The sequence below is a fragment of the Herpailurus yagouaroundi genome, unplaced genomic scaffold, assembly GCF_014898765.1.
Source record: "Herpailurus yagouaroundi ecotype Mexico unplaced genomic scaffold, PumYag 140, whole genome shotgun sequence".
In the NCBI taxonomy this organism is placed as follows: Eukaryota; Metazoa; Chordata; class Mammalia; order Carnivora; family Felidae; genus Herpailurus; species Herpailurus yagouaroundi.
In genome coordinates this window covers 13,907,341-13,933,705 of record NW_024412395.1, presented here as the reverse complement: position 1 = coordinate 13,933,705, position 26,365 = coordinate 13,907,341, and the positions used below count along the sequence as shown (strand labels likewise).

The 26,365-nt window shown below is 36.6% G+C and overlaps 1 protein-coding gene across 3 annotated transcripts in view; it reads left to right on the top strand.

Moving 5' to 3' along the window:
- Positions 1 to 26,365, top strand: part of DPP10 (dipeptidyl peptidase like 10) — a 1,330,293-nt gene that overhangs the window by 1,196,643 nt on the left and 107,285 nt on the right. For all 3 annotated transcript variants that reach the window (XM_040474884.1, XM_040474883.1, XM_040474885.1), the window contains exons 8-10: positions 5,732 to 5,852; positions 16,158 to 16,312; positions 23,403 to 23,500. In XM_040474884.1, the coding sequence (XP_040330818.1) occupies positions 5,732 to 5,852; positions 16,158 to 16,312; positions 23,403 to 23,500 (374 nt within the window). The remainder of the gene's footprint in view (positions 1 to 5,731; positions 5,853 to 16,157; positions 16,313 to 23,402; positions 23,501 to 26,365) is intronic.

The window sequence follows — 26,365 nt, the reverse complement described above, 5'->3', positions numbered from 1 at the left end:
CAGGTATACATACATATATTTATATGTGGATATATACACATGTATGTAAATATAATACATACGTATATAGGTATCCTTAAATTTCCTCATGTTTATATATATATATATATATATGTTTATTTATAATATTTATAAATGTTTTAAACTACCACTGAACCACCATGGCTTAAGTTGACATGCTAGACCAACTGTTAATGGCAAATGTCTTCAATTCCTATCTACCAACTCTCTTTTTGCACAAAGTAACTAAAACTCATCTAGCAAAGAAGATGAGAAGATTAGTTTGCAAGAGAGTCTGGGAAATGGGAATTTGGGGCTTTGAATGGCCCACAGTTATAAAAGACTATATTGGGGCAGGCATGGAACTAACTACAACAGATAATGAATGACCAATGTATATCTGTTGGTGATATTCCTGCTAGTATAATTTTGTATAAGTAGTGTTATTATTTAGTGCAAAAAATGGGTTCACATTGAAATAACTTTCGTTTTATGTCTTCTGTCCTTTGACAATATCTCAGTGAAACTTCTTCCCATCAGTTCGCATAACACTACCTTGTTTTCCTCAAAATCTGAATGTTATAACATGATGCAGATGCATCATAATCCATCCAGGTTATTTGCTTTGATGGGTTTTCACTTTGACTTCTCCTTTTGGCCATTATAAACACTGCTGTTATAAGTATTACCCATCAGCATTTCCTACTTATTAGTGATTTTTCTTTCTTTTTTTGCCCTACAAGAGAAGGTCCCAGGTTTGGGATAGCTGATGAGATTTCCCATATCATTTTCCCATATGGCCATACCACTTTATATTTTTACAATCAACATAAGAAAGGACTCCATTCACTACATTCCTACCAGCAATATATGTTATCTGGTATATTTTCTTAATTATAATTTTTTCCCAGAAAGCAAGTCACAATAAAAGGCAACCCAAATACTATCCCAACTAGACTGTTTCATATCCTCTAACACCATTACAGTGCATGGGGATTTTTGAGTAATTCACAATTTTCTTTTTTTTTAATGTTTTTTAATGTTTTATTTATTGTTTTTAATTTTTAATGTTTTAATTTATTTTTGAGATAGAGAGGACAGAGCATGAGCAGGGGAGGGGCAGAGAGAGAGGGAGACATAGAATCCCAAGCAGCTCCAGGCTCCAAGCTGTCAGCACAGAGCCCAATGTGGGGCTGGAACTCATGGAGCTGAGATCATGACTTCAACTCATTTCAGACAGGTAACTGACTGAGCCACCTAGGCACCCCTATGTTTTATTTATTCTTAAGAGAGAGAGAGACAGAGCATGAGTGGGTGAGGGGCAGAGTGAGAGAGGGACACAGAATCTGAAGCAGGCTCCAGGGTGTGAGCTGTCAGCACAGACTCCGATGCAGGGCTTGAATCCACAAGCTGTGAGATCATGACCTGAGCTGAAGTCGGACGCCCAACCAAACCACCCAGGTGCCCCTTCACAATTTTCTAATTTAAAATTATCATGACAGTCAGTGAATGTGGAATAACTTTTCAGTAACATTTCAGGAAAAATAGGTCTGATATTCAATTATATTCCTGTTTTATTTTGCCGTTTTTCTAAGCTCATTAAAAGTTTGCAAAAGTCTGCTACTATCAGGCATTGTCTCTAGTTGAATCAGGCACAGTAGGCTAATGTACATTGTCATTACTCTCAGTTCCAAAATCATAATGACTTTTAACATTAAATGTTCACTTCTTGCTATGTGTCCATCACAGTTTGGCTATGTGCTCCAAGCTTCTTCACCCAGCAATCAAGGCCACTGGGTGCCCACCATCAGAAGCATTGTGGGTGGTTATGGCAGTGGGAAGAAAAAGTGAATAATTGCCCCTTATAGATGCCTGCTCAGCAGTGGCACATGCTATGTCCAATAACTTGAGAATGACCTATCAACTAGCACACTGATTAATTTCTTGGAACGTTTATTACATACTTGTTGCCATGAGTCGGCACATAGTACTTTGTCTTCCTGTTCCCTTTCTCATCTCTTTACCAGTTTTGAATAATTTTGTAAGTGTATTAAGACCATTGTTTTTGGGGATTCTTGGGTGGCCCAGTCAGTTAGGCTTCCAACTCTTGGTTTCGGTTCAGGTCATGATCTCATGGTATTGTGGGTTCAGGCCCTGTATCTGTCTCTGTGATGGCAGGGTGAGGCCTGCTTGGGATTCTCTCTCTCCCCCTGTCTTTCTCTGCCCCTCCCCCACACATGCTGTCTCTGTGTTTCTCAAAATAAATAAATAAACTTAAAAAAAAAACTTAGAAGACCATTGATTTTTAAAAACTGTGTAGTTGGCTTGCTTTGTAAATTGAAGAGTTAAATGGTCAAATAGCTATCCATTCCTATTTGTTATACTGTTTAGGTGGCTCATTGAAAGAATTGATTAACAGCATCAAAAAAAAAAGTAAACATCTTAGTCAATAACACTAGGATAAATAGCATTACAGTTTGTCATATTTTCAATGTGATTTAAATCTAGTTTAAGTCCTCGATGATTGACATTTCGATCCAGTTTAATTCTATCAGAGTGCCCATGTAGTACCTGTGAATATTTGCAGTTCTCCTATTGTTAAGCTAGTAGTTAGAGTTTATTATGATTATTTGAAACTAATATAATTCAAGGAAAAACTTTGGCTATTTAAAAGAGGCCAGAAGATTACAAATGTACATTTTCATGAAGGCAGCTACAAATTTTTCGTCCATAGAAGAAAGATCTTGTGGACATTCCCTGGTATTGAAGCTTTCAGCAAATGGAATTAAAATTCAGATTCCATATTGCTTGTTCTTTTACATTGAAGCAGATGTCAGTTTCATATGGATTCTGAATATCATCCAATCTGTTCTTCAAATATAATTGTAATTACTGGTCAATGGTTTTGGATAATTTATACATCTGCTGAAATCGTGGAGGTTTTATCAATTGTTTTGACTTAGAGTTTGTTCCCTTCAGAAAGCTGAGGACCTGGAACTACATGACTTTGGATTATGTCACCTCTACCCCCAAGAATAGCCACATGTCCTTACGTATTCTGGGTGTAGATGATCTGAACTGTTGTTGCTCACAAGCCCTAATAGAAGATTCAGGTAAAAAAAGGGTATTCCTTCCATGTAGGGAAGACTTTGTGTGCCAGTTTGTGAAGGCACTTTGTGTGTGCCTGTTTGTGAAAGGCAAAAAGAGGTAGTTGACAAAAGATGTAAAGCTTAAATTAAGCTCTAGATGGCTAGAATAAAGTTAATATTTTTCCTTGGTTATAAGGGATTGTGCAAGTTGTTAAAACCAACTGCCACCCAGTTTTAAGACACCTGAGGTATAGTTCTCAAGCTTTAAGCTAGGTATGATGCATGTGATTTCAATAATGAACTTCTTTCTGGGGTTCCTGGATGTCTCAGTGGGTTGATTTTGGCTCAGGTCATGATCTCACAGTTTGAGATTGGGCCCTACGTCCCGTTCCATGCTGACAGTGGAGCCTGCTTGGGATTCTCTCTCTCCCTCTCTCTGCCCGCATGTGCCCCCTCTCTCAAAATAAATATTTGAAAAAGAAAAAATAAATAAATTTATTTTCTTTCACTTGAAAACTTTCTAAACAAAATGAAAGCAGCAAGTGTCATTTGTTATTACCTCTCTTCTTTCATTATTAGTAGAACACTACTACTGTTAGTATATTACTACTACTCCTAATCCATATTTTACCAACATAATATGCAATGCTGGCCAATAGTTTGGGAGAATTTACACATTGGCTGAAGCTGGAGAGGGTTTTTGTTTTGTTTTGTTTTATTTATTTAAAATTTGTAGCCTCCAAAAAGCTTAGGATTTTCAACCAAATTAGCTCGTGTTTCTAGTGATAGTCATGTATTATATGTTCTACATTTATTACGTCATGTATGCTTCACAACAGATCGCTAAGGCAGGTGTGAGACGTCCCACGTTTTATAAAAGAGAAGACTGAGATTTAAAAAGGTTAAGAAAACTGTCAAAATCATTCAAATTTTGAATTTAGGCTGCCTGATTATAAAGCCCTCTCTTTTGAACACCCTGTTATAGCTGTCTTTCTCTCCACCTTCCCCCCAAATCCTCATCCTTACATTGGCATTCTTACCTGTAATACAAATTAAATGTAGTGTTGGAATGATTAATTAGATCTGCTGTTTATATCCTTGCCAAATCACCAGAATCAAAGCAGAATATCAATGAGATTTTCTGGATATTAATATGGTTTTCATTATTTTTCACACCGAGATTTAAAATCTAGGACCTAATGAGAGGATTATATCAGAAGTTCTCGTGTTTGTTCTGTTTGCTACTGTGCAGTGGTCCTGTAGCTTGCTGGAACACAAGGGCACTAACCATCTTCTACCTTCCTAGTAGAATGTTCAGTCTAGATATCAGCTTGTTTTCCATTTGACGGTCTTCTACTCCCCCCAACATGTGGATGAAACATGATTCTCTGAAGGTTATATTATCACATGGACGAGCAGTTTGAAAGGTTTGCATTAAAAGGATTCAAATGTAGGGCGCCTGGTTGGCTCAGTCAGTAGAGCATGTGACTCTTAATCTTAGGGTTGTGTGTTCAAGCCCCACATTGGATATAGAGATTGTTCAAAATTAAAATAAAAAAAAATCAAATATGAGTTATAGATAATTTTATCCTGAATTTTCTCTATTAAAGACACATCCCTGGGGCGCCTGGGTGGCTCAGTCAGTTAAGCGTCTGACTTTGGCTCAGGTCATGATCTCATGGTCCGTGAGTTCAAGCCCCGCATCGGGCTCTGTGCTGACAGCTCAGAGCCTGGAGCCTGCTTCAGATTCTGTGTCTCCCTCTCTCTCTGACCCTCTCCCATGCATGCTCTGTCTCTGTCTGTCTCAAAAATAAATAAAACATTAAAAAAATTTTTTTTTTTAAAAAGACATCCCTTTTTGTGGACAGATTCTGTTCAATTTCTACTGTTGTTCCTATTGTGGGGGCTGTTGTTGATGATGATATTATTTTGGAAGACTTTGTGATGTGTTCAAATTAAAAATCTCTCTTGAACCCTCAAACACACATTGATTATTATTGCTATGCTATTAAGGAAAGATTTGCCAGCAAAGAGTGGGGCATAGCAAGATGTGTTCCATTAATCAATTCAAGGGAATTTTGCCTTCCTTTCCTTTCATCAGGGTATTAGTGCGTCACGATGGATGGAATCAGAAAGATTCTCTAGAGATTATCTTATTGATGACCAAGTCCATTTTTGTAAAAGACCCCATATTGAAGCTCTTAAGCCATCTGTTGGCTGTTACTAAAATGGCATCTGATACAGTTTATCAGTCTCTTAAGTATGCAAAGAGTTAGTAAAACCCAAATCAATTTTGTGGTATAAAAAATAGATGAAATAGATGAAAAATTGTTGTAGAAAAAACAGATATAAAAGCTTAAATACCAGTACTATGTAATTTCTAAATGATAATTTGATACTGATATGATAAGGAAGGAAAGTGCCGTTAATAATTGAAAACAATGCAAATGTGTGCACTAAATAAAAAGAAACAGAAAGCAGGAAAATAATACGACACTTAGGTCCTCAGCTATTATTCTATAGCATGAAAGTATTTTATTTTTTTCAGTATGAAAGTATTTTTTAAAAACTTCCTAATATGTTGGTATTTTTTTCTTTTTCTTCTTTCTTGTTTGGTTCGCTTTATATGTTTCTGGAACCAGATTTATATTTTTGAAAATAATATCTACTATCAACCTGATATAAAGAGCAGTTCATTGCGGCTGACATCTTCTGGAAAAGAAGGAATTATTTTTAATGGGATTGCTGACTGGTTATATGAAGGTGAGTTGAATAGATTTAGTTTCAGAAGAACACAACTGACATATTTTTATACAAAATCTGTAAAAGAACTCTATTTGTTCTAGAACAAGACTTAGAGCTCCATTTCTTCTTATTTTCACTCAAAATTGCCTTCATGATTTCATGTCTTTGCATGCACTCGTATTTTGACTGGTTGTGATTCATGTCTACTAATATGATTCCACATTTGGTGTGTGTGTGTACACATACACATACATTTTGTTCAGATTAGATAGATTTTATTTTGGTGATGCTTAACTAATGAAAGTGAATGATCACCTTATGTCACCCTGGAATTCGATTCTGAATTTTTCTGACTGTGGAAAAGAAGAAACAAAAACCTTTACTGTTGAAAAAGTACTTGAAAGCCACTTGATTTTAGTCATTCCCATTAAGAACAGTCTGTCACATTTTAAAAGCCATTGCATGGGGAGCAAAATAAAACCCACCTAAAGAGTTATTTGCCGTTGTTGTTGAATCAAGTTCTCATGAGAGTTAAGAATATAAAAAGGAATCAGGTAATGAAAATATCTATCCAATTTTAGCATCCACCAATTGTCAGCTAGGTTATAGGCACAGATTTCCTGGGGAAGATTCAAAGCTCGAGGTTAATACCTAGGTTTCAGACTCCACAACTGATCTTGGCAAAACACCGAGATTTAAACTAAATTAGTTGTATTTGATTAGAAATTATAAAGCTAAGGCTCTTCTAGAAAATAAATTTTATTTATTGAGCAATACTGCCAAATGCAATCTTTCTACCTCAGAGTCGATATTTTTAATTCTGTAAGAAAAGTAAATCACTTACCTCATTCTTTTGTTCATCCAGTCTATCATTAAACAGATATTATTAAAGACTTACTACTTTCCAAGTATTTGTAAGGGTGCTCAGATACATCAGGGAACTAAACAAAGTATACTTTGAGGACCTTACATTAAGAGAAACATTTTGCCGGGTGTAGCTATTTTATTAATGAAGAGACATTGTAACCTTTGAAATTGATATGCATATGTGCACATGTATATCTATATCTATATTTTTTATATATATGCTAGCATCAAATAATAAAATATTTTAGAGACCACAGTTTATTCTGAGGAGTAGTGGAAGCTACTTTGGAAATATCAATAATAATTACGGTATGAAATTTAAAAAATTCAAATACGCAGAGTAATAAGTAGGTTTCTTTGGTTCAGAGTGTCAGAAGCTGACAAAAAGGTAAGTGATTGGTGGGGCCTGAGATGGCCCAATGAATTAAAGAAACATCTGGAGAACAAACTTGAAACTTGGGTAGTTCCAGGAATCTAGTTAGCAAGAACTAACCATCTTTTATGTAGAGGAGCTGGGTAAGAGATGCCCTTTATCTTCAAAATATTGTCAGTACTGTGTGAGACCCTGAGGGATGAAGAGACTATGTTAGTGCAGCATGGTAAACGGTCAAATCACAGTAAACATAGGATTCTATAAGAACAAAGAAGATTTAGCCCATTCTAGGCATTTGCAAACATTTTCCTAAAGGAGAAACCCTCTGAGTTGACACTGAAAGATTAACAAAGAAGAAAGTAGGTAAGAAACAGCCCAAGTATTCATCAATTGATGAGTGGATAAAGAAGAGGTGGTGTGTATATACAATGGAATATTACTCAGACATTAAAATGAATGAAATCCTGCCATTTGCAATGACATGGATGGAGCTAGAGAATATTTTGCTAAGCTAAGTAAGTCAGTCAGAGAAAGACAAATACCATATGACTTCACCTATATGTGGAATTTAAGAAACAAAACAAATGAACAGAAGAAAGAGAGAGAGAGAGGCAAACCAAGAAACTCTTATCTCGCTCTTAACCGTAGAGAACAAACTGATGGTTACCAAGGGGGAGGTGGGTTGGGGAGTGGGTTAAATAAGTGGTGGGAATTAAGAAGTACACTTGTGATGAGCACTAGATGTATGGAAGTATTGAATCACTATATTGCATACCTGAAACTAACATTACACTCTACGTTAACTAAACTGGAATTGAAATTAAAATACTTTAAAAAGAAGAAGTTAGGGAAATGTAAGCAACAGTTTGCAAAAGCATAGCAAAGTTAAATAGCTCCATGTGCACCTTGGGAACTCAAATATGCTTGATATTATTGGGGCATAAAATTTGAGAAAAAGGAAGGCAGCAAGAACCAAGGGATGGTGACCCTAAAAATAATCCAGGATTTTGATTATTTTTTCACCTCATAAAGGGGGAAACTAATAGAGCTTTTCAAGTAAGGGAGTGTCAGCATTAGATCTTCCATATAAATAGGCCATTTTGAGTACAGAGTAAAGCTGGGATCAAATAGCAGAAAGAACCAGTGAGCAGCTGGGGGGCTTTTTCTATGTTCCATCAAGAGATAATGAGCAATAGTACCGGGGTTAAAGCAGTAAGAAGGAGGGGAGATTCTAAAATTGACGAGGCAGCAAAATAGATCTTAGTGGTTAAAAGGATGGAGTAGATGAGAAGTCAAGAATGATTTTTTGGCTTCTGGTTTGGGTCGCTAGTAAACAGTGGTGACAGACCCAGTGAGCAGGCATTCCTAGTGATGCATACATCAGGGATGCAAAACTTAATTTAGTGGGAACATTGGTGCCTCACAGTGTGCTAGCATGCTACCTTGGGTAACAAAATGTGATCCAAGGAACTTCTAAGTCAACTCAGTGTAGAATGTACTGACTTGACCACTGAACAAGATGATTTGGGTCTCTATCCTTTACATAGGATATGTCATATTGCGTGACTTTGTGTAATTTTTGGCATTACATTTTTAAGAAAATTGACAAAAGAGAAATTAAAGACCATTATCTTACAAATAAGGTTATTTTCTTAATTAAAGAATGAAATTATATATATTCCAGTAGAGAGTGAACCCTGTGTCAGAGACAGGAAAGACAAAGAAATAACAAGTCTTCCGTAATAAGTCTGTAGGCCTGACACTTTCCAAAAAAGAAATTGAAAAATTAGAGTTTTTGCCATTCAAATGAAACTCAGTCCCTTGGCTTTTATACTTATCTTATCTTATCTTATCTTATCTTATCTTATCTTATCTTAGGCATACTAGCAAATTCCAAATGTGCTATGTGATTGAATCCTCACAGTACTAGCATATTTATTCCTTTACAGAAGAAACCAAGACTCAGGGATAGGTGAGTTGTACGTGGCCTCAAAGTTCATGAGTGCCAGAGGTGGCACTTGAATATGTGTCCTCAAATCCAGTGCTTAGTCCTGATCCACTTTACCTGTTTCACTTCAGTGCCTTTCATCGTTCCCTAAGGAATGGCATACATTATGGACCTGAGCCATTAGATTTCCCTGGTCTATTTCCTCAAGCAAAGACTCTGACCACAGACTTACCTCAGTCCTCACTTTACTTCCAAGAGAAGGAACTATACCAAGGGAATCAGTGTTAAGGTTTGACAGAGGGATTTAGGCCATTCAGATGTCATTAATGTTTCCCTCAATATTTTGCCTGTCATCCCCAACCTGTATTTCAAGAGCCACACACTACCTTCACTTTCTTCTATCACTTTGCTTTTCCAAGATTCCATCAGCTCCCAGATTCCAAACCTTCTCTTTTCCCTTCAGTACACCCACCACAGCACAGTGATCTTCAGCAGTATGTATGTGACATTCTAGTGTGGAGATTTCCTTCTTGTAACTTTACAGAAATCAATTACAATCTGAATAGTGTGTGTGGGAGACTCCAGTAGTAACATGTAACATTTCCACCTTGTTTATTGAAATTTGCCTTTAGCAAATATCATAGGGGGAAAAAAAAAGATTCAAGAAGGAGTCACATAAAAGATAATAAAATGTTTTCGTGGCACATTTAAGGGCATGGCTTAAACTTTTTACATCTAGGCCAATCTGTGAGTGTGGCTGTTAATCCCAACCAAAGGCACTTATGTCGAGATTTTAAGTCTTTAAAAATGTAATTTTAAAGCCTCTTTGTATTTGTAGTATTGTTCAATTCCTAAGGAAAGTCAAGGAAAATAAAATATGTGTTTTAAAGAGTTGAAGTTCAGAAGAAAAATAAAACATCATGCTCAAAATGAAGTATCATTTTAAACATAATTCACACAAAATGCATCTAATGTTATTCATATAAATTGGCTCACTTAACATAGTAACTTAACTACATAAAATATCACATGAATGTTTTGCTAAAAAAACCCTAAAGTTCACAGCTGCCAAGTTTACAGTGAAAAACTGTAAACAACTATTATATAAGGAACCATTTGAGCACGGTCAATAGATATATAAATAAAAGTAGAATTAATTCTAATGGGATAGAGGAATATAGAGTCACTTAATAGAAGAAATGGTCTGTGCATTGAGCTTTAAGAATGACAAGAAGAAAGAAGTGAGAGAAAAAATTCACGGCATTAACAATACCCTTTCAAGAGATGGAAATCGGTACATTTTTGGTTGCTCACTGAGAATAACACAAAATGCCTATTTTTGCTTTTTTTCCTTCCTTGGATACAGGACGTCTCATTCATCCATTCATTGATTTAACAAATATTTATTGAGCACTTACTAACTCTCAGTAAAACTGGACTATGGCAGATAAGAGGAAAAAATTAGAGGGGCAGCCATGGAAGCCAGAGGAACATAGAATAACAATGCTGATTCTCTGGAAGTCAAATAAGCTAAGGATTCCACAGTTACTGTTGGATTTGCTACCAGAAATTGATGAAAGCAAAATCAGTCAATTTGTGGTACCAGAAGCAGGACAGCAGTGGATAGAGGTGTAAATGGGAAGAGAAAAGTTTATGAATATAGACAACTCTTTGAAGAAACTTGACAGTGAGATACAGGAAATAAAGGGGAAAAGTCATCCATAGACCCCTATGGCTGGCAGTGGCATACTCAGGAAATCTTATCTGTCTAAATTGATACGCCACAAATAGATGAAATCAGCTTACTTTTCAGAATAGCATGTTAATCTGAACACAATGATTATATATTAGGTTTCTGTAAGTGCTTTGTGTTGAGGCTATGTTTCTATGTGTTTTTGATATAAAACAACATGTGTTGAAAGCTCCATCTGTTCTGCACTGAGATTTTCTAATCATTGTAATAAAGACAAAGAACCAAACCTTTATTGGAATGGAATGGAATGCAATTTGTAGAAATACATTGTTTGTAAATAATATAATATAATTAAACAGGAAGTTTCATTCCATGAGTAAGAGCCCCTATTAGATGTAATTACAAAAGTGTGTGCATTATCCAAGAGAACTCTTAAGCAAATGCATATTAAAGATTCTTTTATTTATCTCCTGCCCATTTCAGTTAGCTTGATTTTTTGTACCTGAAGGAAGTCACATAACTTTTTGTGTGTACTAGTTTGCTATTTTAACATTTTTGTGAGGAACAACTTTAGACATAGATCGCACTAAAATAAATTAGAATAGACGATACCTAGTTTCTCCTGAATAGTGTTCTCAAATCTGGGCCATTCTTATTCTTGGGCAGTACTTGTGCATACATATTTGCAGCTAGGATAGAACCCATTTCTTAGAAACCCTGAGTGTTGATTTTAGGCAACGCAATCTGATCTCTCTGTACCTTTAAGTCTCACAAGAATTTACACCCATTTGGCATTTAGCCTTTTTTTTTTCCTCAGTGTGTCTTGTGGATGGGTCTCCTCATATGAATTGCAAGTAACTTGTACAAATCAGGATCAGAATTACATTTGGAAAGAAATTGGCACATTCAAAGTAGTATTAAACAATTTATCAACAAAGGGGTCACTTATCAAAGACAAGGGATATGTAGCAATCTATGGCTGGTAATGATTTAGTCATTAACACCTGAAATGGAAAGGGTACGTAAGCTGTTACTAGAACCTACAAAGAAGGAATCCTATAGTTTTTGCAGTAATAGAAGCAGTAAGTTTTGGTTGGGAAACATAGCCAGACTCACATGATTCCAATGGGTGAGAACCAAGAAAATAAAAAAGCATGCAAAAAAACCTTTATTTTCTTCATTTGATTTGTCTGGTTTCATCTTGGCCATGGCCAACAAAAACTCAGAGATAAGTCGTATTATTATTACTTAAACAAAAACTTTGTGTCTTTGAAAGAACACATGAAATTCCATCTGCTACTGTTTCATTGTAGAGTGGCATCAGTCCAGTTTATATTCCTGTCTGAAATTTATAACTACAGCCAACACTTGTGTTTTTCATATAAGGCTTCAGGGGAAATGCCCCCATTAAACAAGAAATAAGGCCTTACCTAGTAATCATAGCTCCTTTGTCAATTAATGATTCATTTTTGCCTTTACCTTTTGCCAGCATTTTGACTACATAGGTTATTTACCTAGTAGATCAAACCAAAATTTTATCCCTGCCCAATCTTATTCCTTTGCTTCTTTTTCTTAATTAGGTTGCTACAATTTCAATTTTGCACTGAAATGGAAATTGGAATGTGGAAAATGTAGAATTGGAAAATGAGATAGAGTTGAACAAAGGAGTATTTGTGAATCTCCTGAGTCCAGATATATTTTTTCTTTCCTCTCCTTTGTATAGTGAAGACATATATATTCTTCCTGGCAGATGAGATTAATTATCAGACAGACACACAGTGACTATGTTTTCTGTCATTTTTTTTTTTTTTTTTTTTTCCTCCAGGCCTATTGAGCCCCAAATGGTCAGGGGGAAATTTCAGCTTCTAATTCAGAGGAACATGATTATGACATTTCCTGTTAGAAGCAATCCTCCCTCAGGCATTTGGACTTCTAAAACCACTGATCTCCTTATCTTGAGTACAAGAAACAAAATATGTCCAGTGTCCAGTGGGTTAGTGGGGTGATGGTGAAAGAGAATGCTACACTCCTACCCCTTAGTTCCCAGATCTGTGCTTCCTGGCTATGCAAGAGAAACACATGTATGATGACATCCTAACTTTAAGGTTGTTATAGGGCCAAAACCGAGGTAGAAAAGACTAGTTCACCCTTCCATCAAGCCAGGTACATATAGCTAATGGAGAACACTGAATTTTATGGTCTGAGCCTGTTGCCCTTCTTTTTTGCTATAAAATCTTTTCTGTTCGGTGGTGATGTGGGTGAATCATTGTGATAATGGGTGCGCTGTTCTGCAAGCCCATGAATAGCAGTGCTGACAGGACGTTAAGCAACCAAGGCATATCTAAACCAGAGTACGTGTCTGTCTTTGTAATGACAAAATGCTACCCGTTCTTGATGGAATGGCTCCCATGTGATCTACCTGTCACCAGGTAGCCAGCTGGTTCTGTTGGGAAATCATGCCATATCAAGAGTTTAATGACAGCCACTCTTGTTGGCAGGTAATGGTGGGAGCCCAAGCAGACTGACCTGTACTTAGTAGTCATATTGTCCATCTGATGATTGAGAGCCTCCTCTGGTATGCAGTGGAGGAGAGGATATCAAGTAGGACACTACTATCTTCACATTTTTACATGTTTACCCCTCCTGATAGATGGATGCAGTTATCTTTCCCTACATTTCCTTGTCACTAGTTTTCTAATTTTAGTCTTCCCATAACGCTGATCAGGTCTTTTGTTAGTTACCGTGCATGAGTCAGGGTGGACCCATGCTTCCTTCAAGCCAATTCTCCTTCCACAAAAGGTAGAAAACTAAGTATCTTGTTCAAAAGTCTGCCAACTTGGAGGATTTATGTTTAGTTTGGTCTTTTAATGCCCTTCTTCAGTCAGACTGTAGTACAGAGCCTATCCAATTTCACAGTCTTCAAGTACATCATACAGACCTGCCCATAAACCAGGCCTGCATTTATTCCTCCCCTGTCAACGTGTATTAGAAAACACATCTTGAGATTTTGACATGAGCTGAGGAGACAGAGTAAAGCAGAAGATGCAGTACTCTGGGCATTTTACTTCTGTGTTCTGTCCCAGTCGCATATATACCCCTTCTATTTTACAGTGGGATATTGCTTTATGTGTTTAGTTTTATGGTCAGTGAATCGGATAACATGTAGTGCACGATGGGCAATCGGGGTTGCATAGACACTTGGCATCCCATGGTCAGACTAATTGCTTCTGCAAGTCCCCAGTAGAGATCTGCTTTTGAAATAGAGAACATTAATCAGCACAGGAGGAAATGGCCTTTCTCTAAAGCCTGTAATATCTATGTTTTGATTGCCATATAGTGAGTGTCAGAAGCTCTGCACAGCATCTCTGTTTACCATGAATATTTATATTAACATTGTATCTGCTGGTTCACAAGGTAAAGGTGGCAGAAAGGGTTGTACCATGGCCTTGATGTGCTGCATAGCCCTTTCTTGCACAGACTCTGCTCAGAACAGGCAGCTTCACAGGTTGTCTGGGAAGTAGAACAGGGCATCATATGCGAATATGCTTTAAGCTGTTTCTTCAGAATCTGAAGAATCTATTCCCTCTTCACTTTTGCATGAGTACAATTCCAACAAATTTTCTCTCACTTTAGAAGATATATCTCGGTGTGTACTATGCTACTAGATCTCCAAATTCTCCCCTAGGGATATAGAACTCATAAACTTTACAGGGATTTATCTTCACTCTGCCTTTATGCAGAGGATGTCTCCCTCCCTTGGATAGAGGCTGCCTCTGTCAGCAAGAAGACTTGTGGGAATTTTCAGGTTCAGCATCTTCAGCCATAAAATTAGACACATACAGCAACATTCCACTATAAAATGTTTTATTTATGAGACTGGTCCAGAAAGCATAAGCATACTGCACACATTTACCTAAGCATCTTTATCCTATGTGCCAGGGTCCCAGTACTTCTCCGCTAATATCTCTGTCTTAGCTTAAACAAACAAACAAACACACACAGAGTTGAGCCACTAAATTTGTGCTGTAGCCCTGCAACCCTTGCTGTGTACTCTTGGACCTCTGCCTTACCTGCAACTACAGAAGAGGCAGACTCCTTCAAAGATGCCCTGATGATCTTTTTTGTATCACTGATTTTGCAGTCATGGTTTCAATTTCAGTTTATGTCTATGTACTCTCCCTGAGGTGTCATATGAACCATGTGAACTTCACTTTATAATCTTTAGAGTTGCCATTGTTGTGGAAATCAAGTGCCACCACCAATTACCCTCCCCAAACCTTTCCTCTCTATCTGCATTTCATTCTGTGTCATCACCAGTGACAGTGGATTACTCATGATTCCATCCTTTGCTACGGATTATTTATGCTCCAATTCCTTCCTGGAAGGGTGATTGTTACATCGAAGGTAGTGCAGATATAGATGGATATAGATATACAGATATAGATACAGATATAGATCTCCAAGGTAATCTCAAAATCTCACTTTAAAGGTCCCTTTTCTGAGTCTATTGCTGGTATTCTTCACGGCATTTGTCAAGGTACCAAAAGGAAAGAGCTGGCACATTCTGAAGAAGATCTATTTACAACGAGACCACATTTATGAAGTGAAACCATAAAGGACAGAGATATAATCTAGACCAGTAGCAACCAAGCTATTATACCACCCCTATGTCCATAGAGATGAACCATGCATTACAAGATACAAAAGGAGAACATTTCATGGAAAAGACTGCATCCATAGGAGTAGTGACATTATTTAAAACATACAGCAAGCCTGAAGTGACATTGCAGGATAAGGCCAAGGGAGCAAATACTCTGATTTCACTCTTCTCCTTCTAATCTCTTGCCATTGTACCCTAATGGCCATGCTCTGGAAAGCATGACAGCCCTTTTACTGTAGTTGATACAAGTTAACTTACTGGGACAGAAGGCAGGTATAGACAAATGAATAGTGGATCTGGTCACATGAATGATATCCAATATATTTCTTATTCTATTTCCTGAGAGCTCAAAATAATTTCACGAATCTAGTTTGTCAAGGCATTGACAAATGCCGAAATTCAACTTGTTTGATGATGGAGATATGATCGAATGCAAATATAAATGAATGGTGACATGAATATGGTTTTATGCCATATCTCAGTCTTCAGTTCCTGTTCTTAGTCTTTTTATTCCAATAGTGCTTTCATTTCTCTCTTCACATTTGCTGACGGTCTGTGAAATCCTGACTTCATTGCTTCATCCTTTCTTTCCATTGCATCTGCATCCCCTGGGACTAAACGGGTAACTCAGAAATAAAGAATTCTTCATGATGTTGATAAAACCCAACACACCGCATAGAAAAAAAATGTATATGTGCAATGGAGATTTCAAGGACAGATGTTTGTGGGTCACTGAGCCCACATCTCTACAGTTGGTTTCAAATAACACTCATTTATTCTAGAGGAACTTCTGCATTCTCATATTGCCCACTGGTGGTCACCAGATGGAGAAAGGCTTGCCTTCCTGATGATAAATGACTCGTTGGTGCCTAACATGATTATTCCTCAATTTACCGGAGCATTGTATCCCAAAGGAAAGCAGTATCCATATCCTAAGGTAAGTATCATAGAAGTACTAGTTTGTTCTCTCTCTCTGCACCATTGACTTGATTGATAGTATCCTTGGTTCGTGAACAAATTGTCTTTGCAGAAAAAAAGAAGCTTTTCCTACTGGTCAGCTGACTCATCTTTTTAGAGCTTGCAGTAGCCTATACACACTGTTCTGGTAGGAAGAGGTAGAGATGATTGAGGGCTTGGGAACGGTCACTTTTGCTGCATTTATTTCCCTTTGATGCTCTCATTCTTGTTTTCCCTCACCTTCCCAGTTAGAAAAAAGGTGAGAAGACATAAGGGGCAGCACTGATGCTAAGGCACAGGTTTCTCCAAAAGTACATTCTGTTTGTTAACATTTGTCATGTTCTACTTGGTAATAGGTGTTATAAGGGAAGAAAAAGTCTCATGGTTAAATGAGTTGAAATTTCTTAGTCAAAAAAAAAAGAAAAATCCCACTTCTCTCAGATTATTTCGTAGAGCATTTAATATACTATATGTTAATGTGTATTATAAATCTCCCATAAAAAATTGACTAAGCATAAAGTATCTCCAGTAAGGAATAGACTAAGCATAAAGAATCTCTATAAGGAATTTATTAGTATTAGTATTAACATCAGCATTATTTTGGCAGAGCATACTCTGGAACATACTTTATAACATGCTGGGGTAGAGCCATAGCCAGGCATGGCTAAGATAGATGGAATTGTTTTATTGAGTGAGGCAAATATGGAAATCTTGCCCAGAGAGCAAAACCATTTTCAAGTAGGGAGCAGGTTGCAAAACATCTGGAGTGTAACTGTTTTTTCTATTGTATGGCATTTTTGATACCTTAAGTTCTATTTTTAAAGGTGTATTTACCCCATGATGATATTACAAAGAAAAAGTCTCATAAGTGAGGACCCTTATGCATTAATCATGTAAAGATGTTTTATAGGAAAGTTTTTAAATTCCAGTTTACACAGTTCACCTCTTAATTTGGTAAGAGATGGCTGCTAACTCGATTTAGAAGCTATTTTTAAGCCATTCCTTTCGTGTGTTGTACTTTATATTTCCCAAGCATGATCGGTTTTGTACCTTTCAACTTGTGCATTACATTAATTGGTCAAAGTATTGGACAAATTACCCATGACACATGTTATTCTATACTTGCAGTGAAGGCATGGTCTGGGTAGGGGTGACTTTCTTTATTTTCCTTTCATCTACCAGACCCAAGTTACTCAAGGTAGGGAAAGAGAGGAGAGGAGAGGAGAGGAGAGGGGAGGGGAGGGGAGGGGAGGGGGGGGGGAGGGGAGGGAGAAAGGAAAGGAGAGAGGAAAGGAAGGAAGGGAAGGAGGGTGGGAAGAAAGGATATGGAGGGAGGAAGGAAGGAAGGAAGGAGGCTGGCTTGAATATAGAGAGTCAGGAATAAGAAGATTGTTTACTCAGTGAGATTCGGTACCATCTGTTGTGGTTTTGTTTTTTGGATTTTGTTTCCTTGCTTGTTTGTTTTCTCTCAATCTTGTCTTCCTTCCGTAGACTGTAGGTAGTATTAAACGACTGGCTTATAGCTGAGAAAGACAGGAGAATTGAGAGGAATCTAATTTTATGATTTTGAAATATTATGTGTAGGTCTTTTCTGGATATAAGTTAGAAGCCGTATATATTCTGTGCTCTTCAGGAGAAAATGGCAACCTAGCCTAACAACAAAATAATCACATTCACGAAGAGATTTTTATTGTACTTCAAGTACACAACTTATGACTTCTCTAATATAGATTTAGCCATGTTTTACGAATGACAGTTTGTTCCTATAAGGCATAACTGAATCTTTCCCCCCAAAAATGACTGAAAAGACTTCTCAAATGTATTAATTCTCACATCATTTGATTTACTTATGATAATGAAAATTCACCTGACAATTTAAATACAAAATGAAGTGGCATATTGTGAAAAGCATATGTGAATAGGCAAGATATTCACACACAACTGTTTAGTTTGTTCACTGCAAAAAGGAAATAAAATCGGCCCCAGGGAAGAAACAATTTTTTTTGTAATTCATGTCCCAAGAGGAGTGGGGAATTGTAGGACTCACGCTAAGAACCATACGCAATAGGTGCATTTTCAAATTGCCTTCTCAGTTAGAGGCTGCTGATGCATGAACTGGGACACTCCTAGACCTCATAATTTTAAAAGACTGAGGCAAACACATAAACAAATAGAAATATCTGAGAAATTTGATTCAGAAAATACTGAGTTGATAAATCTAGATGTTTTGTTATTAATAGGTTAATTATTTTATAATTCTCAATAATAAAGCTAGGCATAAAATAATCTTTGCTATTATGTAAATCATGTGTGCTAATAATATACTTCATATTTTCAGGGATAGTTTCACTATTTTTTTTTTTCCTTATTTGGACTTCTTCACAATTGCCTCTATTTATAAATGGACAAACTGAGCTCTCTAAAAGGCTAAGTCCTTCTATAAAAGTCAGAGTTATTTTAAGAACAGGGAAATAACTCAAATTTATTGATTCTGTCCCTCTTTGTAAAACTACCAGAGGTTAACTTATATATCTGAGGACATACCTGGAATCGAAATATCATCTTGTCAAATTAAGAAATATATGTGTAGCTCTGTTTGCTCCATTTACTCCTAATGACTTAGTAAGATATACATATGATTCTTAGTCTTACACATGAGATAGATAGATGGATAGATAGGTAGGTAGGTAGGCAAGCAGAGAGAGAGAGAGAGAGAGAGAGAGAGAGAGAGAGAGATAGGTGATGGATGGATGGATGGATACATAAGATATATAAATAATAGATACATAGATAAAGACAGGTAATGCAAGGTAAAAGTCCTGAGTGTGTGTTAATTACCACCACTGAGGAGTATTAAACACAAAGAAACATTAGCTATTCTAGCAGCCATGCCAAGAGAAAGAATCGTAAATCCTCGGGAGGTTTTTAGTAGGAATGCCTGCCCAGGTACTTAAGACCATAGGACTGGAAGAAAGTAGGTCTGAGCTTGATCCTTGTTCTCAGAATAAGTTTCAGTATCATTTTGGATAAATTACTTAAACTTTGAAAGTCATTATTTTCCACTCTGGTGTAAAAAAAAACAAAACATTTGTCAGTTCTTCCACTAACAACTGTATTATTTTGATTTGCTCTTACTTTTGCAATAAACTTACAAAAAGTAGTACTTTAGACATTGAAGTAATTCATAGAGTCACACTAAATTGTGCTTCAAATTAAACTAGATTAAAATAAGTGCAGCAAATACTCAATGTGGTCAGATTTACTAATGAAATACTTACACTAAACAAATATATTTGTATTTTACTTAATTCAGCATGATTCAGAACTCATAAAATACCCTATCATTAGCAATTCAGCACAAAAGAGATGCACAGTTCTATCTCAGTAACCTCAGGTTAATCTTCTTAATTAAAGCATTATCTCGTTTAATGACAATTTAGTTGCCAGTAAAATAAGGTTAATTATTATTGAGGCTTGTGTTTCAGAATTATAGAGGAAGGATTCTGTAGATATGCAGTCTTTCTGGAAAATGTGACTGTAAAAAGCAAATAGATGAACTCCTCTAATTTGCGAAGTATTGAAATGATCCAGATATTGAAAGGTGTGAATGAACTTGCAGTGTGCACTTAATTTCAAAACTCCATGGAGAGATAAAAATCTAATTGAGATTATAGGCTGATGGACAGCTGAATTTTGGAAATAGCCTAATGTTTGTTTTTTATCTAAAATTGGCCACATGTGTACACAAATTTTAGTTTGTTTTCATGTAAAAGCTAACAGGGTTATTGGTGATCCCATACAGGTAGAAGCATAGCAGAGTTGCAAACATTAAAAACAAACAAATGAACAAAAAACTATCTTATGATATGGTAAATACCATCTGTGTCTTTGACAAAGTATGTCATAAAATTATTCATCATTGATACGAACTGACAAAAAATCAATTTAATTTCTCTTTTTCTAAATGAGTTTATTGAAAAATAAAAAGTAATAGGCACAATTTTTCACCAACTAGAAAATTCAATGTCTTTATGATAGCTATCTTTTTAATTTGCTACTATATACTGTTTTAGACATTTTTTAAACTTTAGACATTTTTAGAAATTACTGTTTTGTTAGTCTATGTGACAAAATTATGAGCTATTTTTAAGCTACAGAAGGGAAACCTACTTTGACTCTAAACTGCTGACTTGTGACATATTCTCAGGGAAGTATTGTCTCATTTTTGATAATCAAACAATACTTGAGGATCTTTAACATCTTGCCCATCATCTATATTCAGTAAATAATAGTCATGTCCCGTGACATGAGAAATGCTGGTTAAATCTTTTTTTTTTTTTTAATTTTTTTTTTTAACATTTTATTTATTTTTGAGACAGAGAGAGACAGAGCATGAGCGGGGCAGGGGCAGAAAGAGAGGGAGACACAGAATCAGAAGCAGGCTCCAGGCTCTGAGCCATCAGGCCAGAGCCCGACGCGGGGCTTGAACTCACGGACCACGAGATCGTGACCTGAGCCAAAGTCGGACGCTTAACCGACTGAGCCACCCAGGCGCCCCTGGTTAAATCTTATTAAAGAAGCCTTCCTGCCCTCTGGGTAATTCTGAACCAGGTTAACACCTTTGGTAACCACTGAACTGTAATATATAATATATACATGTATATATTACATATGTATCCAATATGTGTATATATGTATACAATATTATATATTATTATATGTTATTACATATTATACATTATTGAATATATATGTATTACTACATATACTAGCAATAATATATATTATTGAAAAAATATATACATATATATCAGTGTCTTATAAAATTTGCATACTAATTATAGCTATCTGAGAGTCTTGTTAAAACACAGAATCTTGGGCCCACAACTATAGAGTCTGATTTTGAGTTTGTGTGGGCCTAGTATTTGTGTTTCTAAGATGCCAGGTGATACTGATGGATACTTGCTGCTGGTCAAAGTTCAACACTTTGAATGGCACTACTAAATATTGTATCCCAGCTCTAATTTTTAGTATATGTGGTCAAACTAAAGAAATGGTTAGATTGAAAAAACGGATAAGGCCGTTTTTTTTCAGGGAGGGTCACGACAATTAAATTGAAACAGTAGTGATGTGAAAGGGAGCTCCTGTGTGTGGCATAAAACTAAACTGTCCGAGACAGATGTGCCCAGAACTTGAGGGTTTTAAAATAATGAAAAACTTCATAAAATCTGACACCAGATCCTACTCCATGAGGCAGGATCATGGCTTCTCTTCCAGGAAGCCCTTCAGTATATGAACCATTGCCATCATCTCTCTTTATAGCATTGTTTCTGTAGTGGAAGACATTCCTGACCCCTTTCTTTGGCTCAGAACCTCTGACCTGTGTATGATACACTTCCCCAGGTGTGCTAGTTATTTTTGTTTATTATTAAGACTTTATTTTTTAGAGCAGTTTAAGGTTCACAGCAGAATTGAGAGAAAGGGACAGAATTTCCATATGCCACCTGCACGCACACATGCATAGCCTCTCCCAATATCAGCATCACTCACTACAACGGTGCCTTTGCTAGAACTGATGAAGCTACACTGACATATCATAATCACCCAAAGTCCATAGTTTCCATTACAGTTCACTTTTGGTGTCGTGCATTCTGTAGATTTGGACAAACACGTGACATGTATCCATCATTATGGTATCACAGAGTATTTTTCACTGCCCTAAAATTCCTCTGTGCTTCACCCATTCGTCCCTTTGCCTTTCCCTCCATGCTAGTCATATTTAATAGCCTAATAACACAGTTCTCATGGAGCTATTACTGAGTGTTGGTGGAATGCATTACGTTGCTTCTGGTCCTGTTCAACTTCGGGTTTTATCAATGCCAATTACTTGGACATGGATTTTTCATCTTCATTCTCCTCTTTAAATCACTTTTATCATCCTCCTTAGATTTTGTCAGTCTTCTAATTTAACCCAGTTTTAATTTCCTTGTCTTTCTTTGTATATCTCAGATAGCCTTCTCCTAAAACATCAGTCACACCCCAACAACACATCGGTACTTTGTTCAGAAACACATTGCACCACCAGTAGTCAACTGATTCTGTAAGTCATTTATTCACATACACATTCTTGTATTCATTCCAAACTGCTTGGAATATATTGGTAAAAGGTCCCATTTCTTCCCCCTATGATTTCATAGTATATTTAGAAAGACTTTGGAAACTATTGCCTAGGAATGCACTGACACATAACTGCAGCAGGGAAGAGCATCCCGGGTTTACATGCCGGCTTCCTCAGTTATTAGATATCCCATCTTCCACTGTTTGCTTGGCTTCTCCATTGTCACCTGGAAAAGGGTTATAATTATATCTTAAGTGGGAAGTAGGAATATTTAGTAGGTTGATTAACGTAATGCCTTTACTATATACTGTGAGCCAGAAACATACTAATGCTCTAGGCTAGTTATTACCTATTCTTACCACTGTCTTTCTACTGCTCTAGCTCGGTAGTTAGTGAGGGCAGTATGCTCTGTGGCCCACCACCTCTGAAGGGGCACTTGTACCCCATGTAGTGTTCACTACAGTTTAAAAGGAAATCTAGGAATGTTTAATGCAATGGAAGGGATTAGGTATTGGGGAATTTTAAGCATGTGCTACCTAGACTGGCAGGTCGTCTTCTTCGTTTTCTTCTTCTTCTTCTTTTAATTAGCTAAGTTTTTCTCTCATTGCATTTCTTATCCTATAATGTAAGTAGCAGCTTGTTCTACTCATTGTTTTGTAAAGCCAGCCCTTCTGGTGTTATCCTAGGGAAAGAACACAGTAGCGATGCCTAATGAATAAAGCCATCATGATTTTCCATCACCTTTAATTGTCTGACTAAAATGCTTGAGAAACAGCAATCTACAAAGACAATTGAAGGCAATCAGGTTGTTGAATTTGAAATCATTTCTACTTTAGAGAAATTAAACTTTTTCCGTATTCTAATGCAGAATTGTAAAGGAATCAAAACACTTTCCTTTTCAATATAATTTAATGCTTAATATGTTTGTATTACCACTCTCATTTTCTCAAAGGCAGGTCAAATGAACCCAACCATCAAATTATATGTTGTAAACCTATATGGACCAACTCATACTTTGGAACTCATGCCACCTGACAGCTTTAAATCAAGGTATGCAATCTCCATTTTATTTTTACTTGGAAATAGTTACTTTAACTTCAATTATCATTTTGTTGCAATTTAGAGAGAGGTGATAAGCTCAACAAATCCACTTGAAAATAAATCTGAGGTTGTCCCATTAGTGCAGGAATGAACTCATTCTGGATTTCTTGTTCTCAGGGAGCATTTAAAGTTTCCAAGTGATTAGCAGCACCACAAAATGACTAAATGTAGTGATACTGAGAATTGGGCCTTTTGCAGGAGATGTGACAGGGAGATGGGAGCAAAGGATAATTTTCCATTGAATTTTCTTCCTGGAAATGCCTCTTTTAAAAGGACCTGAAAAGAGATCTTCTTTAAAAGAGTACAGTCTTCCTAGAATTTGTGTGGTTTTTCCAGAAGAAATTCTCCCTATAACTTGGGAGTGATTCCCTAGGTTTCTTCTCCAGGCAGGGAAATGTAATGAGATGTTGTTTTAAAACATCCTACATAAGAAGCCTTCTTATTTAGGAAGTTTGAATGGAAATAGAAGAAACACTTTATGTGTCAGAAGCATCATTTTAATATTAGCAAAATTTCTAGTAGTGAACAGTGAATCAAATATCCATGTGGATTTTGAAATTCAGAGTGGTCTCAAACTTCAAGGGTGTTCTTTCAAATAGTGCAGCCCTTTAAAACTTTACAAAGGTCCTGGGGAAGGAATAGGTAGCTGACTTGGGAAAATACTTTCACACTATATTGGATGATATGGGGCTAAGCTCAAACTTTGTTTTGATGCCATCAACAATCAGTCCTAGGGGATTGATTCACCTATAAATTCCACTCAAACGTTGATCCATCAATGTATTCAGGAAAATTTTATCAGAATTGGGGATTTTCACAGATATTATAGCTTGAAGTATGTGGAAATGTTTCCTACTTATAAAGTTATTAAAAATTTATGGAAGGCTTACACCAGTAGGGCACCCATAACTACCTAATATAATTTGTTCCTATTAGTGATGGAAAAGATGAGGCTCGGGGAGAAAATTGAACCCCAAGATTAGTTGGTAGCAGAAGTAGAAAATGTGGTAAAGCCTCCTACAAGTTACAGAGCATTTCATGCAGGTCATGATGGAAGACCTTACAGGACCACTGGAATTAACATTTAGAAGGCAATAGAGTTGGCCAAATCAGGTAGGAACTCTAATTCCGCACTCGGTCTGCTAGCCATGAAGGAATTAAGCACAGATGAAATAATGATGGAAGCCATTTGTATTTTATGTCCTGAGCTCTTGTCTTTTTCTTCAGTTTGTTTTAATGCTCTTAATTAACAGAGAAGATCACTAGACTGGGGTGTCTGAGTCAAATCTCTGCCATCATTTCATTAGGTGACCTTGGGCAAATCTCTCTCTCTCTCTCTCTCTCTCTCTGGGTCTGAAAAACTTCATCTTAAAGTAATACACACACACACACACACACACACACACACACACACACTTCATTTTCATTAATCATTTGAAATCTTTGAAGTGGAAGTCAACTTTACAATATCCAGTCTTCTGAGAAAAAGTGGTGATTCTGGACCTTGACCTTATAACCCAAGAGGCTGCTAGAGAGTTCACCCAATAGGATATAGCAATGTCACCAAACACAAAAATTCTTAAAGATAGAATCAATTGTCATTTATTGGGTTACTAGTTAAGTGTATATCTGTAATATTTGAGGTACAATATGATAAAATTAGTCACCCATGCCGAAAAGGGATGTATGTATGTGTGTGCCTGTGTGTATGTATGTATGCGCAATAATATAAAAGATCTCGCTAAAAGTGAGGAAGAATCTTGTGAAGAAAGATTTCTTAAATGTAATTCAGGTATGTTGACTTAGTGATGAATTTGGTCTACAATTTTGGGAGAGTCATGTATTAACTTATATATACAATGCACCAAACAATTTGGCTTTTTCTGCCTCATGGCCTCACATTAAGTGCATGTGAAGAGCACGTGAAATGTGTGCTTTTTGTTGAAAAACTCAAGATCAAAATTTACTTTAAAACTGATACTTTAAAATATTTCTCCTGCTTCAGTTTTACAGAAGTGTATTCCCTTACTCATTTGTTTCTGGTAGAGAGCTTCAATCCAGTTCACAGAGGAGTAATAAATGAATTTTAGATCATTTTAGAGCACTTGATGCTCTATGTACAGGTATTAGGTCCAGAGACACACAAACATGAACAAAATAAATATATCCATGATGTGAATCAAACAAAGTTGCATTCCTCTAGCTTCACATGAGATGGAAACCAAACTTTTATGTTTTCTTTGATTTTGTTTTAGGTTTATTAACATCTCTAATATATAATACTTAGTATTTTAGCCATATAGAAATTAGCTAGAAAACTATTGTGCCCTCCTAGTGAGAGATCTAAAGAGTGTACTGGTTTTTATAATTGAATGGTCAGGGTCCTAAAAATTAACAAAATGGCACACCCAAGGCGGGTAAGTGAAATGCAATTAATTAAGGGACTATTATCAAAAATGTGGGCAGGATTAAGGGGAAACACAAAGGATGGGAAAGCAATTTAAAGTCGGCTATCAGGGACAGGTATGGTGGTCCCAGGACTAAAGGAATGAAGCACAGGCTGTTATGAATCCAGAAGCCTGTAGTTCTGAAGAATAGGATGGACCAGTAGGATGTGTCCACAGATTAAGCAATTCAGTCATTGCCAAGCCATACCCTAATAGTGAGTGGGTCCCGGGAATTAATACCCTGAACTCTCTCTCCTCTCAATCTTTGAGTATCCTGCAGAGGCCTTCCACTGTCAAGGCATGCTCACTGTAGAGGCCAGCCTCTGGAAACTGCAGAGGGACAGTTGGAGAATGGACCTGGCAAACA